This window comes from Oncorhynchus mykiss, chromosome 21 (assembly GCF_057628025.1).
Source record: "Oncorhynchus mykiss isolate SJ-2025 chromosome 21, ASM5762802v1, whole genome shotgun sequence".
NCBI lineage: Eukaryota > Metazoa > Chordata > Actinopteri > Salmoniformes > Salmonidae > Oncorhynchus > Oncorhynchus mykiss.
In genome coordinates this window covers 5,832,172-5,854,788 of record NC_143042.1, presented here as the reverse complement: position 1 = coordinate 5,854,788, position 22,617 = coordinate 5,832,172, and the positions used below count along the sequence as shown (strand labels likewise).

General features: G+C 47.1%; 1 protein-coding gene across 1 annotated transcript in view; it reads left to right on the top strand.

Annotated features, from left to right (window-relative positions):
• LOC110510810 (plexin-A4) overlaps positions 1-22,617 on the top strand; it is a 473,690-nt gene that overhangs the window by 409,852 nt on the left and 41,221 nt on the right. The window contains exons 23-26 of the mRNA XM_090213615.1: positions 9,539-9,605; positions 10,237-10,383; positions 11,924-12,083; positions 15,627-15,730. Of these exons, the coding sequence (XP_090069741.1) occupies positions 9,539-9,605; positions 10,237-10,383; positions 11,924-12,083; positions 15,627-15,730 (478 nt within the window). The remainder of the gene's footprint in view (positions 1-9,538; positions 9,606-10,236; positions 10,384-11,923; positions 12,084-15,626; positions 15,731-22,617) is intronic.

The window sequence follows — 22,617 nt, the reverse complement described above, 5'->3', positions numbered from 1 at the left end:
ATTAAGACAAAGGCCTTGGCTCTGTCCTCACCTCTCTGTGTCTGGGGAGAGGGGTGAGTGACTTCACTTCTACAGAACACCTGCACAAACTCACACACACACTTCTCTATCTCTCTTCATCACTCTCTTCTCTTGCTCTCTTTCTCGCGCTCTCTTCATCACTCTCTTCTCTCGCTCTCTTTCTCTCTCTCTCTATCTGCGACAGAGTGAATGATTGGGCCCTCACGGAGCTCTTAAGCATTTAAGCTCTGAACAGCCGACTAATGTTAACATCAACGTTGCATTAGCTTTATCCTACACATTAACACTCATAGATTTCCACTCAGTGGTAATGGACAACTGTGGCTGTGGGTTTGCTTTCCCTCTCCAAGCCGTTCTCAATTTATCATTAATACCAATGTTCGTACTTCTTCTCCAACTCTAACTCTCTAGAATGGCTGGTTTATGCTAAAACTAAGAACAGGGTAAAATCCTTATTTACTATATAGTGCAGTACTTTTGGCCAGGGCCCATAGGGTGCCATTTGGGATGCGTCCTTTGAAACTGGACTTTGTCGAATTAGTGTATTAGTCAAGCAGCAAGCCGATCAGCCACGCCTGATCGCTCCATATTCACTGTTTCATGGCGGTGACATGTGGAATTAACTTCAATGACATTGAAATGATCACTTTGTCTCAGAAACATGTACTACTCTGACACGCACATCATTAGAATATAATTACCATTAATTAGCGGAGAATCCAATTAAAAAAAGCTGTAAAAATCCTCACTTGAAAAATAAATGGGATTGTTAAAAGCCCTAGCTACTCCCAGCTCAATCAGCACTTCCCTGTGTGTCAGTCTGTATCATATACACAGTACCACCACTTCAATTCAACACCATATCACCACCGTATATGGTGCTGGAGGTGTTGTGACCATCTCGGTTACCCTTGAAAAAGACGTTGGTCCGTGTGGTCGTTGTATCACACATTTGCTCAGGGTGCTCACTGCTCAGTCAGCCTCCCCAATGATTTGATAGGCATATCGTAAATGAATTTAATCTTCCTAATTTCAATTGCAAACCTCCCGTCCTCCCTCGGGCGAAATCCTCCTCCCCAATGAAGATAGACACAGATTCCTCTGTTCGCTAGCTGTTCACTAACATGGGAGCGTATTGAGCGTATCGTTGTGTCAGAAAATGAACCGCATATTCACATCATGAAGGAGACGTTTAACAGAGACATCTTGGATGCGGCATTTGATTAATGCTGTATGGGCAAGGCATGATTAATCGCACCCAGAGCTTCCGGAGCCATTACCAGGCAGTAAACTCCTTCAATCCCAAATGAAACAATACTACAGTACTTACTATAGAATTCTGTAGTATAGTGTAGAATATTATACTAAACGATGTAGTGTCACTTGATCGTGTATAGTACTTACTATAGAATGTTGTAGTATACTGCAGAATACTATAATAAATACTACAGTTTTATCTGAAAAGAAACACTGTAGTAAATATTTGAGTAATGTCTACAGTATATATGCAAATACTAGTGTATTTAATTTGCATATAACCTGCCCAATCCCCTCCCCAAAATCCCAATTTGTGCCACCCATAAGTGAGAAACCTACATGCCAAATACAGACCATATATTGTGTTCCCTACAGGTTATAGAAAAGAGCAGAAGCTCTGAACTCTCTGTTCAGACCACAGTCCTCTCTACCTAAAGGTTGTGGAAAATGTGATCTTTAAGTATTTGTCCAGTAGGTTGCCTCAAGGCGAAAGCCCCCACTCCTATATCAAAGACAATAAAACAAAAACACTATAGTAAAAAATACATTAATGTCAGCAAAACACTACAGTAAATATTACAGTATAATACAGTCTGTAAAAACAATACTGGAACTACCAGACTAGAGGGGCTAGCTGCTGGAACACTACCAGACTAGAGGGGCTAGCTGCTGGAACACTGTCAGACTAGAGGGGCTAGCTGCTGGAACACTGTCAGACTAGAGGGGCTAGCTGCTGGAACACTGTCAGACTAGAGGGGCTAGCTGCTGGAACACTGTCAGACTAGAGGGGCTAGCTGCTGGAACACTGTCAGACTAGAGGGGCTATCTGCTGGAACACTATCAGACTAGAGGGGCTAGCTGCTGGAACACTGTCAGACTAGAGGGGCTAGCTGCTGGAACACTGTCAGACTAGAGGGGCTAGCTGCTGGAACACTACCAGACTAGAGGGGCTAGCTGCTGGAACACTGTCAGACTAGAGGGGCTAGCTGCTGGAACACTGTCAGACTAGAGGGGCTAGCTGCTGGAACACTGTCAGACTAGAGGGGCTAGCTGCTGGAACACTGTCAGACTAGAGGGGCTAGCTGCTGGAACACTACCAGACTAGAGGGGCTAGCTGCTGGAACACTGTCCGACTAGAGGGGCTAGCTGCTGGAACACTATCAGACTAGAGGGGCTAGCTGCTGGAACACTGTCAGACTAGAGGGGCTAGCTGCTGGAACACTGTCAGACTAGAGGGGCTAGCTGCTGGAACACTGTCAGACTAGAGGGGCTAGCTGCTGGAACACTACCAAACTAGAGGGGCTAGCTGCTGGAACACTGTCAGACTAGAGGGGCTAGCTGCTGGAACACTGTCAGACTAGAGGGGCTAGCTGCTGGAACACTACCAGACTAGAGGGGCTAGCTGCTGGAACACTGTCAGACTAGAGGGGCTAGCTGCTGGAACACTGTCAGACTAGAGGGGCTAGCTGCTGGAACACTGTCAGACTAGAGGGGCTAGCTGCTGGAACACTGTCAGACTAGAGGGGCTAGCTGCTGGAACACTGTCAGACTAGAGGGGCTAGCTGCTGGAACACTGTCAGACTAGAGGGGCTAGCTGCTGGAACACTATCAGACTAGAGGGGCTAGCTGCTGGAACACTGTCAGACTAGAGGGGCTAGCTGCTGGAACACTGTCAGACTAGAGGGGCTAGCTGCTGGAACACTACCAGACTAGAGGGGCTAGCTGCTGGAACACTATCAGACTAGAGGGGCTAGCTGCTGGAACACTGTCAAACTAGAGGGGCTAGCTGCTGTAACACTGCCAGACTAGAGGGGCTAGCTGCTGGAACACTATCAGACTAGAGGGGCTAGCTGCTGGAACACTACCAGACTAGAGGGGCTAGCTGCTGGAACACTGTCAAACTAGAGGGGCTAGCTGCTGGAACACTGTCAGACTAGAGGGGCTATCTGCTGGAACACTATCAGACTAGAGGGGCTAGCTGCTGGAACACTGTCAGACTAGAGGGGCTAGCTGCTGGAACACTGTCAGACTAGAGGGGCTAGCTGCTGGAACACTGTCAGACTAGAGGGGTTAGCTGCTGGAACACTGTCAGACTAGAGGGGCTAGCTGCTGGAACACTGTCAGACTAGAGGGGGTAGCTGCTGGAACAGTACCAGACTAGAGGGGCTAGCTGCTGGAACACTACCAGACTAGAGGGGCTAGCTGCTGAAACACTGTCAGACTAGAGGGTCTCTAGGCTGGAACACTGTCAGAGGGAGAGGGACATTCCTTCTCTGATTACTTCGTAACCATCCGTATTTCCAGGCACCATTTTGCTTTTCTTTTGGCCCCATTTGAGTGTTGATAACCTGGTAAATGCAATATTAAACATGCTGTCATTAGGGTGTGGAATTACATTTTCCCTCAGGGGATCATTTATGTTTATTCATTTGATTATAGACTGTGTTACCTACCTACCTACCTAACTAACTAACTAACTAACTAACTAACTAACTAACTAACTAGGTATTTCCATCACATTTCCACTCTAGGCCGTCCCTCACTCTCCCCAGCTTGTATCCGTCAGTCTCTTCACCCACCTCAAACTGTTGCATTGTATTTCTATACGTCTCCAGCATGGCTTCTAACGTCTTCTCACACCATCCTTCAAACCTCTTCCCTTATCCTCTTCTGATCATCCACTCATGCCATCCACAGCCCTCCCTGGCGGGTGTAAACTCCACCTAGCAGTCCTCCAACATCCCAGCATGCCTCTCTGTGTGTCTCTGTGAGGGCCAGCGGTGGGGCGTCACCCTTAGTAATGAGCTAACTGTTAACAGCTAGCGTTAACACACACAGTAACCTCAGTGTGGAGGCTAACTATTAGCTGCTAGCGCTAACACACACAGTCACCCTCAGTGTGAAGGCTAACTTTTAGCCGCTTGTGCTATCACACGTGGCCATCCTCAGTCTGGCTAACCTTTAGCTGCTAGCCCTAACACACAGTCACATACTTCCTGCTTGGCCCTGGATACACGCCCAAAATAGAAGAGACACCCAGACTCACTCAGCTGTGATGGGAAGGCTAAATCTGGGCTCGGAGTAACACCCCGTCCCCCCCGTCCCGTCCCGTCTCGTCCCTCAATATATCTCTCCCTTTCCCCTCCCTCTGTGTCCTCCCAATCTCCCTCTCTCTCATTGTCTCTCTCCATATCTCTCTCTCTCTCGCTCTATCCATCTATCTCCCGCCCTCTCTCTCTCTCCCCCCCCCCGCCTCTGCGCAGGCCATCTCTCTCTCTCTCTCTCTCTCTCCCGCCCTCTCTCTCTCTCCTCCCCGCCTCTGCGCAGGCCATCTCTCTCTCTCTCTCTCTCTCATCTATCTCCCGCCCTCTCTCTCTCTCCCCCCCGTCTCTGCGCAGGCCATCTCTCTTTCTCTCTCTTTTCTCTGCCTTTCCCCCTCTTTGCCTTTTTACTTGATTACTAAATCACTGCTCAAAGTGCATAAGCAGGGCATCTCTGGCACTGTGTCCAGACCAGCTTCCCATCACCGCTTCCAAGACAAACTCTCCACCCCTCTCCACCCCTCTCCTCCCCTCTCCTCCACTCTCCTCCACTCTCCACCCGTCTCCTCCACTCTCCACCCCTCTCCTCCACTCTCCACCCCTCTCCTCCACTCTCCACCCCTCTCCTCCACTCTCCTCCACTCTCCACCCCTCTCCTCCACTCCACTCTCCTCTCCTCCTCCACTCTCCACCCCTCTCCACCCCTCTCCTCCCCTCTCCTCCTCTCTCCACCCCTCTCCTCCACTCTCCACCCCTCTCCTCCACTCTCCTCCACTCTCCACCCGTCTCCTCCACTCTCCACCCCTCTCCTCCACTCCACTCTCCTCCTCCACTCTCCACCCATCTCCTCCACTCTCCACCCCTCTCCTCCACTCTCCACCCCTCTCCTCCACTCTCCTCCACTCTCCACCCCTCTCCTCCACTCTCCTCCATTCTCCTCCACTCTCCTCTCCTCCACTCCACTCTCCTCTCCTCCTCCACTCTCCACCCCTCTCCTCCACTCTCCACCCCTCTCCTCCCCTCTCCATTCTCCTCTCCTCCACTCTCCATTCTCCTCTCCTCCATTCTCCTCCACTCTCCTCTCCTCCACTCTCCTCTCCCGCCTTTCTCTACATCCCCATCTGCCCGTCTCAACCTCAGCTGAGGCACACCACCAGGCAAACTAACTAACGAGAGACTTCCACAACCATCTGTCGCATTTCTGCGCCCTCCTCTGTCAGCCCCCTCTCCTTCCTCCACCCCCCCACCCCCTGCTTACACCCTCTCATTCTCTCTTCATGCATACTGAAATAGCTGCTGAACCTTTTCCACGGCTCAGATTTCTTTCATCCATCTATGATATAATATATCATTTTAAAAATCGGGGCTACTATTATTTCCTTTAACCAGCAACCGTCCATCTGCATCTCCTGATGCACACACACACACACACACACACACACACACACACACACACACACACACACACACACACACACACACACACACACACTGATAATAATCAGTAGGAGCTAAAGGTCCTCTGATTATACTGTGAGGATTATCTCAGTAGTGCTAGTAAGAAGACGTCAGCCTGAGCACTGAGACTGGTTCTACGTCCCAAATTGTACCCTATTCCCTATGGAGTGCACTACTTATGATCAGGGATGAGGTCGTGAAAAAAGTAGTGCAAAAGTAGTGCTCTATAAAGGACATAGGGTGCCATTGGGTACGCAGCCTGTGCTCTGCGTCAGACAGCCAATCTTCTCCCCAGGAGCCCGAGTGGGAAACTGAAATCATTTCTGACTTCATGCTGTGGTGCTTTAACACGTGGGATTGGAGGAAGGGGGCGTGGCTAGCAGCAGAGCTACAACGTAGCTGCGTGTTTGGTTAACAGAGAAAAGGCTTGTGACCCCCACTTGGCCCAGAGGAGGGTAGAGTGAAAAACATCACTGAGAATCCTGTCCTTTAACATCTTATTGATTTTAAGAGCTTATCTATCACAATCAATAACACCCTAGGACGATATGGTATACAGAACCCTCATTAATGACCTCTGGTGTCAAAACTCTGTTTGTAAGCCACATCTGTTGTTTCAGCACCCATGGTTTAGATTATCATGATCAGTGCGATGCCAGATGCCTGTAAAGAAATGCCTGTGGGATGAGTGGGAGAGCTGTGAAGATACATTGAGCGTTAAGCCTCCGTTTTATAGAGCGTCGCTCTGCACGACATACTAATGCGTCCCACCGGATCTGCAATCCAGGAATTCTCTGGTTCCCATGTCACGTGCAGAGGCAAAACGACTGCTCTGTAACCAGGGGAAACTAAGTACCAACAAGTTGACTTGGTTGACTGGGTGCCAAGCAGGCACACTACTTCATGCCAACATGCAATATCACAGAGCATTACAGCCATGTTAACTTATCAGTAACGTTACTGATACGTTGTAGAGATGTGGCAGTCGAGACGAGGTTGAGGAGGTTGTTGGACCGTTGTGGACATGTTAGGTACAGCAGCCCTTCATCCCATCTTCCCTATAGGCAGGGCTTGGATAGAGGATGGACATTTGGACTCCCTGTGGGGCCGTGCCAAAACAGATCATTACTGGAGGGCCTGGCACGCACTGACAAAAAAACCCACAAACACACACAGTTACACAGTTACACACACCTTTCTGAACACGTTCTTTATGAACACACACACACACACATAAAATAACAAAAAGAGGAGAAAACGCGGGAGCTGAAAGAGGAGACAAAGACTCAAGTCATTCTGTTATTCTTCCATTTTACTGAGACCCCTCCCTCCCTCTCCAAGTCATTCTGTTATTCTTGTCTTTTACTGAGACCCCTCCCTCTCCAAGTCATTCTGTTATTCTGTTATTCTTTAATTTTACTGAGACCCCTCCTCCCTCCCTCTCCAAGTCATTCTGTTATTCTTGTCTTTTACTGAGACCCCTCCTCCCTCCCTCTCCAAGTCATTCTGTTATTCTTGTCTTTTACTGAGACCCCTCTCTCCCTCTCCAAGTCATTCTGTTATTCTTCCATTTTACTGAGACCCCTCCCTCCCTCTCCAAGTCATTCTGTTATTCTTGTCTTTTACTGAGACCCCTCCCTCCCTCTCCAAGTCATTCTGTTATTCTTGTCTTTTACTGAGACCCCTCCCTCTCCAAGTCATTCTGTTATTCTTGTCTTTTACTGAGACCCCTCCCTCCCTCTCCAAGTCATTCTGTTATTCTTGTCTTTTACTGAGACCCCTCCCTCCATCTCCAAGTCATTCTGTTATTCTTCCATTTTACTGAGACCCCTCCCTCCCTCTCCAAGTCATTCTGTTATTCTTGTCTTTTACTGAGACCCCTCCCTCCATCTCCAAGTCATTCTGTTATTCTTCCATTTTACTGAGACCCCTCCCTCCCTCCCTCTCCAAGTCATTCTGTTATTCTTGTCTTTTACTGAGACCCCTCCCTCCATCTCCAAGTCATTTCTTCTCCACCTCTCCCTTTTACACTCTCTTTTCATCCCTTTGATTGATGTGCTGAATTTGTCTACATGGAGACCATTTGGATGTGTGAATGATTACAAGTAAGGGGACAGGGTCTGAGGGGAGAGGAGGGAGAGAGAATGAGGGAGTGGAGGGGAGGAATAGAGTGAGGGACACATGAAAGGAAAGATGAAACGTGACCTCCCTGACCCCTGGAGCCGAGGACTCTCTCGGCCGCCGCACCAACATAAAAATGCGGGCGCAAGCAGAGCAGGATGTTAATCCCATCCAGGTGTTGTGCCAATTCTGGTTGGCAGGGGGTGCCAGGCCCGGCCTATTGGCACAGCGGGCACAATCCTCCATCTCTAATTGCGATGGTCCTCCTAAGAGGTGCCAGGAGGGCTCTGAGTGGAGGGGAGAGGAGGGCTCTGAGTGGAGGGGCCAGGAGGGCTCTGAGAGGAGGGGCCAGGAGGGCTCTGAGAGGATGGGCCAGGAGGGCTCTGAGTGGAGGGGCCAGGAGGGCTCTGAGAGGATGGGCCAGGAGGGCTCTGAGTGGAGGGTCCAGGAGGGCTCTGAGAGGAGGGGCCAGGAGGGCTCTGAGTGGAGGGGCCAGGAGGGCTCTGAGTGGAGGGGCCAGGAGGGCTCTGAGAGGAGGGGCCAGGAGGGCTCTGAGAGGATGGGCCAGGAGGGCTCTGAGAGGAGGGGCCAGGAGGGCTCTGAGAGGAGGGGCCAGGAGGGCTCTGAGAGGAGGGGCCAGGAGGGCTCTGAGAGGAAGGGCCAGGAGGGCTCTGAGTGGAAGGGCCAGGAGGGCTCTGAGTGGAGAGGCCAGGAGGGCTCTGAGAGGAGGGGCCAGGAGGGCTCTGAGTGGAGGGGCCAGGAGGGCTCTGAGTGGAGGGGCCAGGGGGGCTCTGAGTGGAGGGGCCAGGAGGGCTCTGAGAGGAGGGGCCAGGAGGGCTCTGAGAGGATGGGGCCAGGGGGAGGCTGCAGGTGGCAACCGAATGACACAGGGGGCAAGGGGGCGTGCACACACACACAATGGCCTAATCCTGAAATATTGATGCCTGTGGCCATGCCTCATTGAGGTGGTGGTGGTGGGGGGGGGTGGGGGGGGGGGGGGGTTTCTTGGCAGATTACCCACCACACAGGAGCCAGAGACGTGTCAAAGGATATCCGATCCCCGCCTCTCGCCTTTCAGACCCTGCTGTTTGTTATTGTGCACATGAATACTATCCATTCACACGGTATGGCCGCCTGTGGTAGCCCAGTGAACGGTGCCCCGATTAGTCCCGCCAGCGGAGCGCCCACTGGCACGAGAGACCGGACATAACAGAGAGAGAAAGAGAGCAGGGCGATGGATGTGTGCAGTCACTTTCTATTGTAATGTGATGTGCTGTGTCGTCCCAGACAGTGGGTGTGAATGGGCTAAGGAGGGAGAGGTTAATAATGAGGCCAGTATTATTACAGGCCCTTCTAATGACATCAATCCCAATGGGATCAAATAAAGGTTTTAATTGCTTTCTCTTCTATTAAGACCCCAGCGTAGCTTAGGTGCCCTTGGCGTGCCTGAATATAAAAGGCATCGGCAGTAAGATTGGGGGCCTTTAGAAGTGAGAGCCAAAAATGCAATGATGTTTTTGTAACAAAAGCCCCTATTCATTACAACAGTCCTGGTTTTGTGGGGAATTTGATGATCATATTGAGTATTTGTGATGGTTGTGAGGGATGGCATGTTGATGGAATGTCTCTGTTGATTTCAGGACGGAGTCTGTGGCAGAGAAAATGCTGACCAACTGGTTCACCTTCCTGCTATACAAGTTCCTAAAGGTCAATGTCTGCATACACTTCACTCTGATACATTCTGCTTTGCTCACCCATTCAGCTCCTCTAGCTTCATGTCTGTGAGAGTGTAATATGGTAAAGTGTGTGTGTGTGTGTGTGTCTGTGTGTCTGTCCGTGGGCGTTTGTCCATGTCTGTGAATGTGTGCGTGTGTTTGTTTGTTTGTGTGGACGTGTCCCCACAAGAATAGTCCCCACAAGAATAGTAAAAAATAGTAACATTTTGTTAGTCCCCACAGGGTAAAATGCTGTTTCTAGGGGGTTTAGGGTTAAGGTTAGAATTAGTATTGGCATTACAATTAGGTTTAGGGTTAGGAAATGGCATTACAATTAGGTTTAGGGTTAGGAAATGGCATTACAATTAGGTTTAGGGTTATGAAATGGCATTACAATTAGGTTTAGGATTAGGAAATCGGGTTCGTGTTAGGGTTAGGGTTAGGAGCTATGGTTAAATTTCTGGTTAAGGTTATATTTTTGACACCAATCTCTGTCTCTGTCTGTCTGTCTGTCTCTCTGTCTCTCTGTCTGTCTCTCTCTATGTCTCTGTCTCTCACTCTCTGTCTCTGTCTGTCTCTCTCTCTGTCTGTCTGTCTGTCTCTCACCATCCCTCTCTACACAGGAGTGTGCTGGCGAGCCCCTCTTCTCCCTCTTCTGTGCCATCAAGCAGCAGATGGAAAAGGGGCCTATAGACTCTATCACTGGCGAGGCGCGCTACTCGCTCAGCGAGGATAAGCTCATCAGACAGCAAATCGACTACAAGATGCTGGTAAGGGTCTGGGGTAGGAACTGGGCTGGGGTAGGAACTGCATTTTGTGGGGTGGGGAGGGGAAGGAAGGGGTTTTGGACATGGTAACACCCAGCCACCCGCCTCCTTTCACGCCTGACTGGAAGAGGGCTCACTGACCTCACTTTCTTTTAGAGACTGGAACTGACAGAGGGAGGAGGCGAGGAAGAGGGGGGAGGAGGCGAGGAAGAGGGGGGAGGAGGCGAGGAAGAGGGGGAAGGAGGCGAGGAAGGGGGGGGGGGGCGAGGAAGAGGGGGGAGGAGGCGAGGAAGAGGGGGAGGAGGCGAGGAAGAGGGGGAGGAGGCCAGGAAGACTGGTTGTTTCCCTGGTCTCTCTTTCTGTTCTACTCTCTGATCACCTTCATTCCTCTCCTCCACCACTGTGACCTGAGCTGACTGAGGGAAGACAAGACACCCAGCCAGGCAGTTTGTTACTACCTCAATGTCTCTGTAAGACAAATCAAACCCTTCCCAGGAAACATACAGTGTGGCTCAGATAGCCTGGAGAGCAATAGAGTTATTTCAGTTGGCCGTGAGAAACAGTATCTCTGTCTCAATCAATCTAGAAGGATTGATGATGGAGTGGCCCTTTTACAACATGTAATTATCTGCTCAACGATAGAGGTCTAGAATTGTACTGGGAACAGCATGGGACCATGAAGTATTTTATTTTCTCTTTCTTATGTAAATGGCCTCCTTCTTTCCCTTGGACCATGTAATTACATCTGGCGAGAGCCTCAATTGCGTAGATGATGATGATGATGATGATGATGGCTGATGTATTCACTGTGAATGATAATAACCGTGCGATAATAATTAGCTTGTTAACCACTCATCGACTCAAGGTAGCCATGCCGTGTCAGACTCCCCCTGGGAGGCCAGTTTCTCTGAATACCCATTTCTATTACAGGGAAGACTTTCACCAGACTTGACAGGTACAGAATGGCCTCTTTCAAACCTGATATCCAACGACCACGCCATAGTTGAATTATTGTCATCCCACAGAATGTGTCTCCATCTCCAATATAATTATCAGCCGAGACACAGCACACCTGAATCCCATCAACTCCTGATGTGGTTCTCTATTCTATAGAAAAACTACCTGTCCCTGTTCTCTACAGGTGGTGATCTGTACTCCTATTGTAATAGCAGGAGTATAACTCCAAGTCCTGTCCCTGTTCGCTACAGGTGGTGATCTGTACTCCTATTGTAATAGCAGGAGTATAACTCCAAGTCCTGTCCCTGTTCCCTACAGGTGCTGAACTGTACTCCTATTGTAATAGCAGGAGTATAACTCCAAGTCCTGTCCCTGTTCTTTACAGGTGGTGGTCTGTACTCCTATTGTAATAGCAGGAGTATAACTCCAAGTCCTGTCCCTGTTCTCTACAGGTGGTGATCTGTACTCCTATTGTAATAGTAGGAGTATAACTCCAAGTCTTGTCCCTGTTCTCTACAGGTGGTGATCTGTACTCCTATTGTAATAGCAGGAGTATAACTCCAAGTCTTGTCCCTGTTCTCTACAGGTGGTGAACTGCATCCACCCGGACAATGAGAAGAGCCCTGAGATCCAGGTGAAGGTGTTGAACTGTGACTCCATCAGCCAGGTGAAGGAAAAGATCCTGGACGCCATATACAAGAACGTTCCCCACTCCCACCGACAGAAAGCCTCTGACATGGACCTAGGTAAGATCCCCGTTCATTAGGGCACTCTGTAGCAAAATGTTATGCAATGGAAAACGGAAACATTCCTTATTGGAAATCCGTTCGGGACCGTTTTGTGCCGGGTGAATACAAGTCTGATCAGTCAATGAGCCCCTTTTTCTACAGCAACCATATACCGGTACAAAACAGCAACCATATACCGGTACAAAACAGCAACCATATACCAGTACAAAACAGCAACCATATACCAGTACAAATGGAGAAAATGTTCCCTGAAGTTGAAAAGGTTAACACCTGGAATTATTATTGCAAATATATATTGTATTTTCTGTTTTTAATTGACGAACATTGAGTTTTCCATCACGTGGATCAGTTATTGAACATGTGGAGGCCATTGTGAGAGTTCTTGTGTTCCTCCACACCAGGGATGTTAAACTCATTCCAGAGGGCTTAGTGTCTTCTGCTTTTTGATTTCTCCTTTCAATTAAGTCTTAGACAACCAGGTGAGGGGAGTTCCTTACTAATTAGTGACCTTAATTCATCACTCTGGTACAAGGGAGGAGCGAGAAACTCGCAGCCACTCGGCCCTCCGTGGAATGAGTTTGACACCTGTGATCTACACCCATTGATTCTCAAGACTTCTTCTTCAAATTACAGTAGTGTTCAGAGAGACTCAACACCAGCCTCCCTGCATAGATCTCAGGAGAGTTGAGTCCAGCAGACCTCTTCTCTGGCTCCTAAGTCTGGTGCTGTGTGATTGTTCTCTTCCCTCTCTGACTCCCCATCGATCCAGCCCTGTTGACCACAATCTGACTCACATGATTGATCAAGTAATCAATGGAGAGGCTCTCAGATCCCCAAACCTCCTCAATCTTGTTTTTTTTTTCTGTGAAACTTTCGAAGAAATCTGCCTTCTTTTCTTTCTCTCCAGCTTTCTCTTCTTCTCTCATTCTTTCTTACTTCCTGTTCTCAGTAGACTGGGTTGTCATTTTCTTCAGTATAACAACACTACCTCAACAACCTTCACTCTGCAGTCTCACAACACTACCTCAATAACCTTCACTACTTCCCCCTCAGCAGTATGACAACACTACCTCAATAACCTTCACTACTTCCCCCTCAGCAGTATGACAACACTACCTCAACAACCTTCACTACTTCCCCCTCTGCAGTATGACAGTACTACCTCAACAACCTTCACTACTTCCCCCTCTGCAGTATGACAACACTACCTCAACAACCTTCACTCTGCAGTCTCACAACACTACCTCGATAACCTTCACTGCTTCCCCCTCAGCAGTATGACAACACTACCTCAATAACCTTCACTACTTCCCCCTCTGCAGTATGACAACACTACCTCAACAACCTTCACTACTTCCCCCTCTGCAGTATGACAACACTACCTCAACAACCTTCACTACTTCCCCCTCTGCAGTATGACAACACTACCTCAACAACCTTCACTACTTCCCCCTCTGCAGTATGACAACACTACCTCAACAACCTTCACTACTTCCCCCCTCTGCAGTATGACAACACTACCTCAACAACCTTCACTCTGCAGTCTCACAACACTACCTCAACAACCTTCACTACTTCCCCCTCTGCAGTATGACAACACTACCTCAATAACCTTCACTACTTCCCCCTCTGCAGTATGACAACACTACCTCAACAACCTTCACTACTTCCCCCCTCTGCAGTATGACAACACTACCTCAACAACCTTCACTCTGCAGTCTCACAACACTACCTCAACAACCTTCACTACTTCCCCCTCTGCAGTATGACAACACTACCTCAACCTTCACTACTTCCCCCTCTGCAGTATGACAACACTACCTCAACAACCTTCACTGCTTCCCCCTCTGCAGTATGACAACACTACCTCAACAACCTTCACTGCTTCCCCCTCTGCAGTATGACAACACTACCTCAACAACCTTAACCTTCACTGTAGGAGCTCCGATGTTCTAGAATCCCTCCACTCCCCAAAGCCTTTATCTACAACACTGGGCTCCACACAGAGACCTGGGAGGATTGGGATATAGGGGCAATCTCATCTTACTCTGGTTTTCTCCAAATTCATCCTTTCTTTCCTCTCCTTTTTTCCAATTCCCTCTCTCCTCTTCCTTTGGTTTGTTTACTCTGGCCCAACTGGAGACTCAGGTCATTTGCATGTTGATGGAAAGATGTACAGTACAGAGAGAAAACAATAGGAGGCTTTGTGTTTCCTGGAGATTTCTGATGCCAAAGTTGTTCTCCGCACCCCTCCTAGGACGTGTTTCATCATCTGCCCTGTGATTGCTGCTTTGTTGGTCTATTTGTGATTGGAATAGGAGATGACAGTGACCGACGCCAGGCGGGAACAACACCGACACAGTGACACATTCTTATATAAACTCAAATGCGGCAAACAAAAGAATATCACCTCCTTGTTTGTTTTCCACAGTATATTTTATTTTCATTATAATGTGAGGGAATACAGTGGTGGGGTTTCTCTACAGTGGTGAGGGTGGTGGGCTATTTCGTATGTCTTTGGGGTGGCGTATCTGTTGGAGGTGGTGTTGTATCTCGAGTGTGTGCGGTGGTATGGTTTCTCTTGAAGGGTGCTGTGGTTGGATTACTCTTTAGGATGCTTTGGTGGGGTATCTCCTGAGGGTGCAACGGTGTGGTATTTCTAGCTGAGACTGAAAGTCCAGCTGAATGGGGTAGCAGTGGTGTGGTTTCTCCTGCCCTAGCTAGTTCCCAGTAATGACAATAAGAGACAGTTCAGCAGGGGTTTAGCGCTGGTCGATGGTGGAGAGCACTCAGCGTGGGGGCCAGGGGCCCGCCACAGATGAAAGAGGAAGTAGGGACCTTGGCTAGCAGTGGTAATCACATCCATCGATCGAGAGGGCCCAGCGAAGGCCCCCGATCCGCTCTCTATCAAAAAGCAGAGTGGGTGATTAATTTCCCTTCCTTTCTTTTCCCTCTTTCTTCTTGTCCTCCCTCTCGTTCTCTCTTGCTACTAACACTCGTTGTCACACTCGTTCTACTTCTCGGTATCGCTACTTTGTGGCCTGGGAATCTCATGCTGGCCTCAAAGGAAGGATTCCAGGAACTCCAGATCTGTTTCCCTGTAGCCACTCCCCTTCTCTTCCCACCATCCAGACATACATGGCTCCTGCAGAACCAGTGTATATGTGTCGCAGGTTGACATTCACTGTCATGAATCTTGCCCTGGAGGCAGAAATTAGCAATTCTTCACTACACGGGCCATCTAGAAAGTCAAAACTGGCTATATTGTAAAAATAGGTTTAAAATCAGATTTGATGACTTTGTGGCTGTGTCAGTCAGTGACCACTCTACAGTGCTGCCACCAGGGAAAGATTCATGACAATAAATGCCAACCTGCGTGTGTGACATCAAAGGAGTGTACAAAAAGAGAGCGTGACATGGATTCACTATGTGATAGTGATCACTGCATCTTGTGGAAAAGGTCATTCTGAGCAGGCTGGATATAAATCTCTCTTTCTCCCTGTAGTGCCCTAACCTGTCTTTACCTTTGCCCCCTCACAGAGTGGCGCCAGGGCAGAGGTCAGCGTACGATCCTGATGGACGAAGACCTCTCTACCAAGATTGAGAGCGACTGGAAGAGACTCAACATGCTTGCTCACTACCAGGTACACGCATCACTATCTAGAACAGTTAACCCACTGTTCCAAGGCCGTCATTGAAAATAAGAATTTGTTATTAACTGACTTGCCCAGTTAAATAAAGGTGTGTGTGTGTGTGTGTGTGTGTGTGTGTGTGTATATATATATATATATTTTTTTACATATCTACATTCTGACTTATGACCAGTTATATGCATCACTATCTAGAACACACATATCTATACAACCAGGTACATGCATCACTATCTAGAACACACATATCTATACAACCAGGTACATGCATCACTATCTAGAACACACATATCTATACAACCAGGTACATGCATCACTATCTAGAACACACATATCTATACGACCAGGTACACGCATCACTATCTAGAACACACATATCTATACGACCAGGTACACGCATCACTATCTAGAACACACATATCTATACTACAAGGGACATGCATATCTAGAGGTGGAGTCATACCCATGTTCACTCAGGACAGAGAGGGTAGAAGTATAATTCATTGTATTTCTATAGGGTACACTGATCCGTAATGGAGAAGATTGAAGATAACTCCCAATACGCTGTACAGAAGGGACTGGTGATTTGCTAGTGTACCAACAAAGCCTGTTTGAGACAAGCAAAATGGATGATTGGAATGAACTGTAGTTTGTTTTCCCCTCCAGTGTGTATTTGCAATATCAGAACTAAACTATTCCCTCTCATAGTGTATAATACAGTGTTTCCATGTAAATATTATGCTGCATAGTGTTCAGTTTGAGGTAAACCGATGGTCCAGATTAGGCTCTAACTATTAGAGTATCCACTTCCAGGTAAATACATGTTTGAGATGATTGACTTCCAGGTACTACCATAATGGTACACTAGATAAATTCATATTGCACACTCACTCACAGGTAAACTCACTCCACCTGAGTGTCATTCCATTTCCAGGTAAACTTTTGCAGCTAATCAGCCAGTCAAAATGCTGGCTCAACCTCATAAATGTTTCATCAAATAGATTACCCTGTAAAGGTCTCTTTGCAAAACACACACACACACCACTCACGGCTCTTTTCTCAAATAGACCTCCTGATCTCATCAGACGGAGCCGGAGGGAGATTTGTGTTTTGAGTTTGTTTATTTGTTTAACTGATTCTATCTATACCGCCTGCCTCACCATATCTCCCGCCTCCCTCCTCCCTCCTCCCTCCTCCCTCGCTCCTCCAGCCTTCTGAGTTCAAGAGTCATCAGCAGCTGTCTTTGTTGTCTCTGTTTCCAAACGCCGCCATTCGACAGACAGACAGCACCTTTACCCACTGCCACATGTATTTCCCCCCAAACACTGAAGGAAACAGGAACTCATTAAAAATCAGACTTTGATTAGAACTCTGCAAGTCAGAGTTGACGGTAGGAAAGCACCTAAACTAGTATTACAAGAGTAAAAGTACCAAAGAGACTAGAGAGGCTTCACAAGATGTCTACGCACGCAACCTGACAGTATTGCACACGTGTTGTGTCCGATCATGTTGGTTTAGGTTGTTGACGCGTAGGACTGATGATGCCGTTGGATCAGTCAGGCAGAATGTTTTTCAGAGTCGCGTATCAGTCCGTTTCAATAATGTCTGATGGCCGCAGACAAAGGGAAGAGGAAGAAGAGGCAGAATTCTGTTTTAGCAGGCTTAAAAGCCTCTGCCAAGCTATTGAATGGACACGCACATCCTTTGACAGTTCTAAATGGACTATGTTGATTTCTCCAGCCAATAGACTAATAGACTAATACATGGCACCGAAGAACATGACTGACGTTTTACATTCTCCCAACCAATTGTGCAATTTTGTACATTTTTGTGTATGTTTTGTGTAACTTATTTTTTTACTTATTGTGTATGTTGCTGCTACCGTCTCTTATGGCGGAAAATAACTTCTGGACATCAGAACAGCGATTGTTCATCTCGGACTGGAAGAAACTGTTTCCTTTAACGAGTCCGACGAGAAGGAAATCCTGCTTTCACTGGAACAGGCTCAGATCCACGCCTTTTGCATGAAGAAAAGACGCCGGAAAAGGGGATAATGAATATTTTGCACGCCCTATTTTTCAGTTTTTTATTTGTTAAAAAAGTTTGAAATATCCAATAAATGTCGTTCCACTTCATGATTGTGTCCCACTTGTTGTTGATTCTTCACAAAAAAATACAGTTTTATATCTTTATGTTTGAAGCCTGAAATGTGGCAAAAGGTCGCAAAGTTCAAGGGGGCCGAATACTTTCGCAAGGCACTGTACATATCCCAACCAGAAGCCATGGATTACAGGCAACATTCTCATCTAGCTAAAGGCTAGAGCTGCTGCATTCAAGGAGTGGGAGACCTATCCGGACGCTTATAAGAAATCCTGCTATGCCCTCAGACGAACCATCAAACTCTGACGCTCGTCGGATGCGGCAGGGCTTGAAACTATTATGGACTACAAAGGGAAACCCAGACGCGAGCTGCCCAGTGACGCGAGCCTACCAGACGAGCTAAATGCTTTTTATGCTTGCTTCAAGGCAATCAACACTGAAGCATGCACGAGAGCACCAGCTGTTCTGGATGACTGTGCGATAACCCTCTCAGTAGCTGATGTGAACAAAACCTTTAAAGCCGCTGGGCCAGACGGATTACCAGGACGTGTACTCAAAGCATGCGCAGACCAACTGTCAAGTGTCTTCACTGACATGTTCAACCTCTCCCTGACTGAGTCTGTAATACCTATGTGTTTCAAGTAGACCACCATAGTCCCTGTGCCCAAGGAAGCGGAGGTAACCTGCCTAAATTATTACCGCCCGTGGCACTCACGTTGGTAGCCATCAAGTGCTTTGAAAGGCTGGTCATGGCTCACATGAACAGCATCCTCCAGGACACCCTAGACCCACTCCAATTTGCATACCACCCCAACAGATCCACAGATGACATAATCTCAATCGCACTCCACACCGCCCTTTCTCACCTGGACAAAAGGAACACATGTGAGAATGCTGTTCACCGACTACAGCTCAACGTTCAACACCATAGTGCCCACGAAGCTCATCACTAAGCTAAGGACTCTGGGACTAAACACCTCCAACTGCAACTGAATCCTGGACTTCCTGATGGGCTGTCCCCAGGTGGTAAGAGTAGGCAACAATACGTCTGCCAGGCTGATCCTTAACACTGGGGCCCCTCAGGGGTGTGTACTTAGTCCCCTCCTGTATTCCTTGTTCACCCACGACTGGGTGGACAAACACAACTCCAACACCATCATTAAGTTTGCTGACGACACAACATTGATCACCGACAACGATGAGACGGCCTATAGGGAGGAGGTCAGAGAACTGGCAGTGTGGTGCCAGGACAACAACCTCTCCCTCAATGTGAGCAAGACAAAGGAGTTGATCGTGGATTACAGGAAAAGTCGGGCCGAACAGTGTCCACATCATCAACAAACTATCATAGTCCAAACATACCAAGACAGTCATGAAGAGGGCACAACAAAACCTTTTTCCCCTCAGGAGACTGAAAAGATTTGGCATTGGCCCCCAGATCCTCAAAAGGTTCTACAGCTACACCATCGAGAGCATCCTGACCGGTTGCATCACCGCCTGGTATGGCAACTGCTCGGCATCTAACCATAAGGTGCTACAGAGGGTAGTGCAAACGGCCCAGTGCATAACTGGGGCCAAGCTTCCTGCCATCCAGGACCTATATAATAGGCGGTGTCAAAAAGGAAAGCCCATAAAATTGTCAGACTCCAGCCATCCAAGTTATAGACCGTTTTCTCTGCTACCGCACGGCAAGCGGTACCGGAGCGCCAAGTCTAGGACCGAGAGGCTCCTTAACAGCTTCTACCCCCAAGCCATTATACTGCTGAACAATTCATAATTATCTATTTACATTGACCCCCCCCCCCCCCCCCTTTGTACACTGCTGCTACTCGCTGTTTGTTTGTTACCTATGCATAGTCACTTTGCCCCCACCTAGATGTACATATTACCTCAACTAGCCTTTACCCCTGCAAACTGACTCGGTACTGGTGCCCCCTGTATATAGCCTCATTATTCTTATTATGTTCATTTTTATTATGACTTTTTATTTTAGCCTACTTGGTAAATATGTTCTTCTTCTTGAACTGCACTGGTTAGGGGCTTGTAAGTAAGCATTTCAACAGTAAAGTCTACACTGTTGGTTAAGGGCTTGTAAGTCAGCATTTCAACAGTAAAGTCTACACTGTTGGTTAAGGGCTTGTAAGTAAGCATTTCAACAGTAAAGTCTACACTGTTGGTTAAGGGCTTGTAAGTCAGCATTTCAACAGTAAGGTCTACACTGTTGGTTAAGGGCTTGTAAGTCAGCATTTCAACAGTAAAGTCTACACTGTTGGTTAAGGGCTTGTATTCAGCATTTCAACAGTAAAGTCTACACTGTTGGTTAAGGGCTTGTAAGTCAGCATTTCAACAGTAAAGTGTACACTGTTGGTTAAGGGCTTGTAAGTAAGCATTTCAACAGTAAAGTCTACACTGTTGGTTAAGGGCTTGTAAGTAAGCATTTCAACAGTAAAGTCTACACTGTTGGTTAAGGGCTTGTAAGTCAGCATTTCAACAGTAAAGTCTACACTGTTGGTTAAGGGCTTGTAAGTCAGCATTTCAACAGTAAAGTCTACACTGTTGGTTAAGGGCTTGTAAGTCAGCATTTCAACAGTAAAGTCTACACTGTTGGTTAAGGGCTTGTAAGTCAGCATTTCAACAGTAAGGTCTACACTGTTGGTTAAGGGCTTGTATTCAGCATTTCAACAGTAAAGTCTACACTGTTGGTTAAGGGCTTGTAAGTAAGCATTTCACCAGTAAAGTCTACACTGTTGGTTAAGGGCTTGTAAGTCAGCATTTCAACAGTAAGGTCTACACTGTTGGTTAAGGGCTTGTATTCAGCATTTCAACAGTAAGGTCTACACTGTTGGTTAAGGGCTTGTATTCAGCATTTCAACAGTAAAGTCTACACTGTTGGTTAAGGGCTTGTATTCAGCATTTCAACAGTAAAGTCTACACTGTTGGTTAAGGGCTTGTATTCAGCATTTCAACAGTAAAGTCTACACTGTTGGTTAAGGGCTTGTATTCAGCATTTCAACAGTAAGGTCTACACTGTTGGTTAAGGGCTTGTATTCAGCATTTCAACAGTAAAGTCTACACTGTTGGTTAAGGGCTTGTATTCAGCATTTCAACAGTAAAGTCTACACTGTTGGTTAAGGGCTTGTATTCAGCATTTCAACAGTAAAGTCTACACTGTTGGTTAAGGGCTTGTATTCAGCATTTCAACAGTAAAGTCTACACTGTTGGTTAAGGGCTTGTAAGTCAGCATTTCAACAGTAAAGTCTACACTGTTGGTTAAGGGCTTGTATTCAGCATTTCAACAGTAAAGTCTACACTGTTGGTTAAGGGCTTGTATTCAGCATTTCAACAGTAAAGTCTACACTGTTGGTTAAGGGCTTGTATTCAGCATTTCAACAGTAAAGTCTACACTGTTGGTTAAGGGCTTGTATTCAGCATTTCAACAGTAAAGTCTACACTGGTTGTATTCGGTGAATGTGGCAAATAAGGTTTGATTTGATTTTGATTTGATGTTCTGAGCAAAAGAGCAAAGTCGGTTTTAGAACTCAAAACAGTCATTAGATTAAAAACATAAATGGATGTTCAGTTTGAAATCCCCTACAAAGGTAGAAAATATATTGAGTGATTGTTATCTTCAGATGCAGCATCCTTTCATGTAGACACAGTACAATCAGAGTTGATCAGGACCTTAGACAGTACAATCAGAGTTGATCAGGACCCTAGACAGTACAATCAGAGTTGATCAGGACCCTAGACAGTACAATCAGAGTTGATCAGGACCTTAGACAGTACAATCAGAGTTTATCAGGACCTTAGGCAGTACAATCAGAGTTGATCAGGACCCTAGACAGTACAATCAGAGTTGATCAGGACCCTAGACAGTACAATCAGGGTTGATCAGGACCCTAGACAGTACAATCAGAGTTGATCAGGACCCTAGACAGTACAATCAGAGTTGATCAGGACCCTAGACAGTACAATCAGAGTTGATCAGGACCTTAGACAGTACAATCAGAGTTTATCAGGACCTTAGGCAGTACAATCAGAGTTGATCAGGACCCTAGACAGTACAATCAGAGTTGACCAGGACCCTAGACAGTACAATCAGGGTTGATCAGGACCTTAGACAGTACAATCAGAGTTGATCAGGACCCTAGACAGTACAATCAGAGTTGATCAGGATCCTAGACAGTACAATCAGGGTCGATCAGGACCCTAGACAGTACAGTCAGGGTTGATCAGGACCCTAGACAGTACAATCAGGATTGATCAGGACCCTAGATAGTACAATCAGGGTTGATCAGGATCCTAGACAGTACAATCAGGGTTGATCAGGACCCTAGACAGTACAATCAGGGTTGATCAGGACCCTAGACAGTACAATCAGGGTTGATCAGGACCCTAGACCGTACAATCAGGGTTGATCAGGACCCTAGACAGTACAATCAGGGTTGATCAGGACCCTAGACAGTATAATCAGGGTTGCAAAATTCTGGTACCTTTCCCAAAATTCCCTGGTTTTCCAAGAATTCCAGGTTAGAGGATTCATGTATTCCCTCGTAATTTTAAGAATTTTCCAACCAGGATTTCTGGAAAACTGGGGAATTTGGGGAAATTCACAGGAATTTTGCGACCCTAGATGCAATGTTTTTAGTGTTTGAATCTTCCATTGTAGGATTACAGCTTTCGTTCAGACAATAGAATAGAATAGAAAACAGCATTGTCCAAGAAAAGCAAAATGTTAATTCAGAAGAAGTGAACTCTGTTTACTCTATTTCTATAGCTAC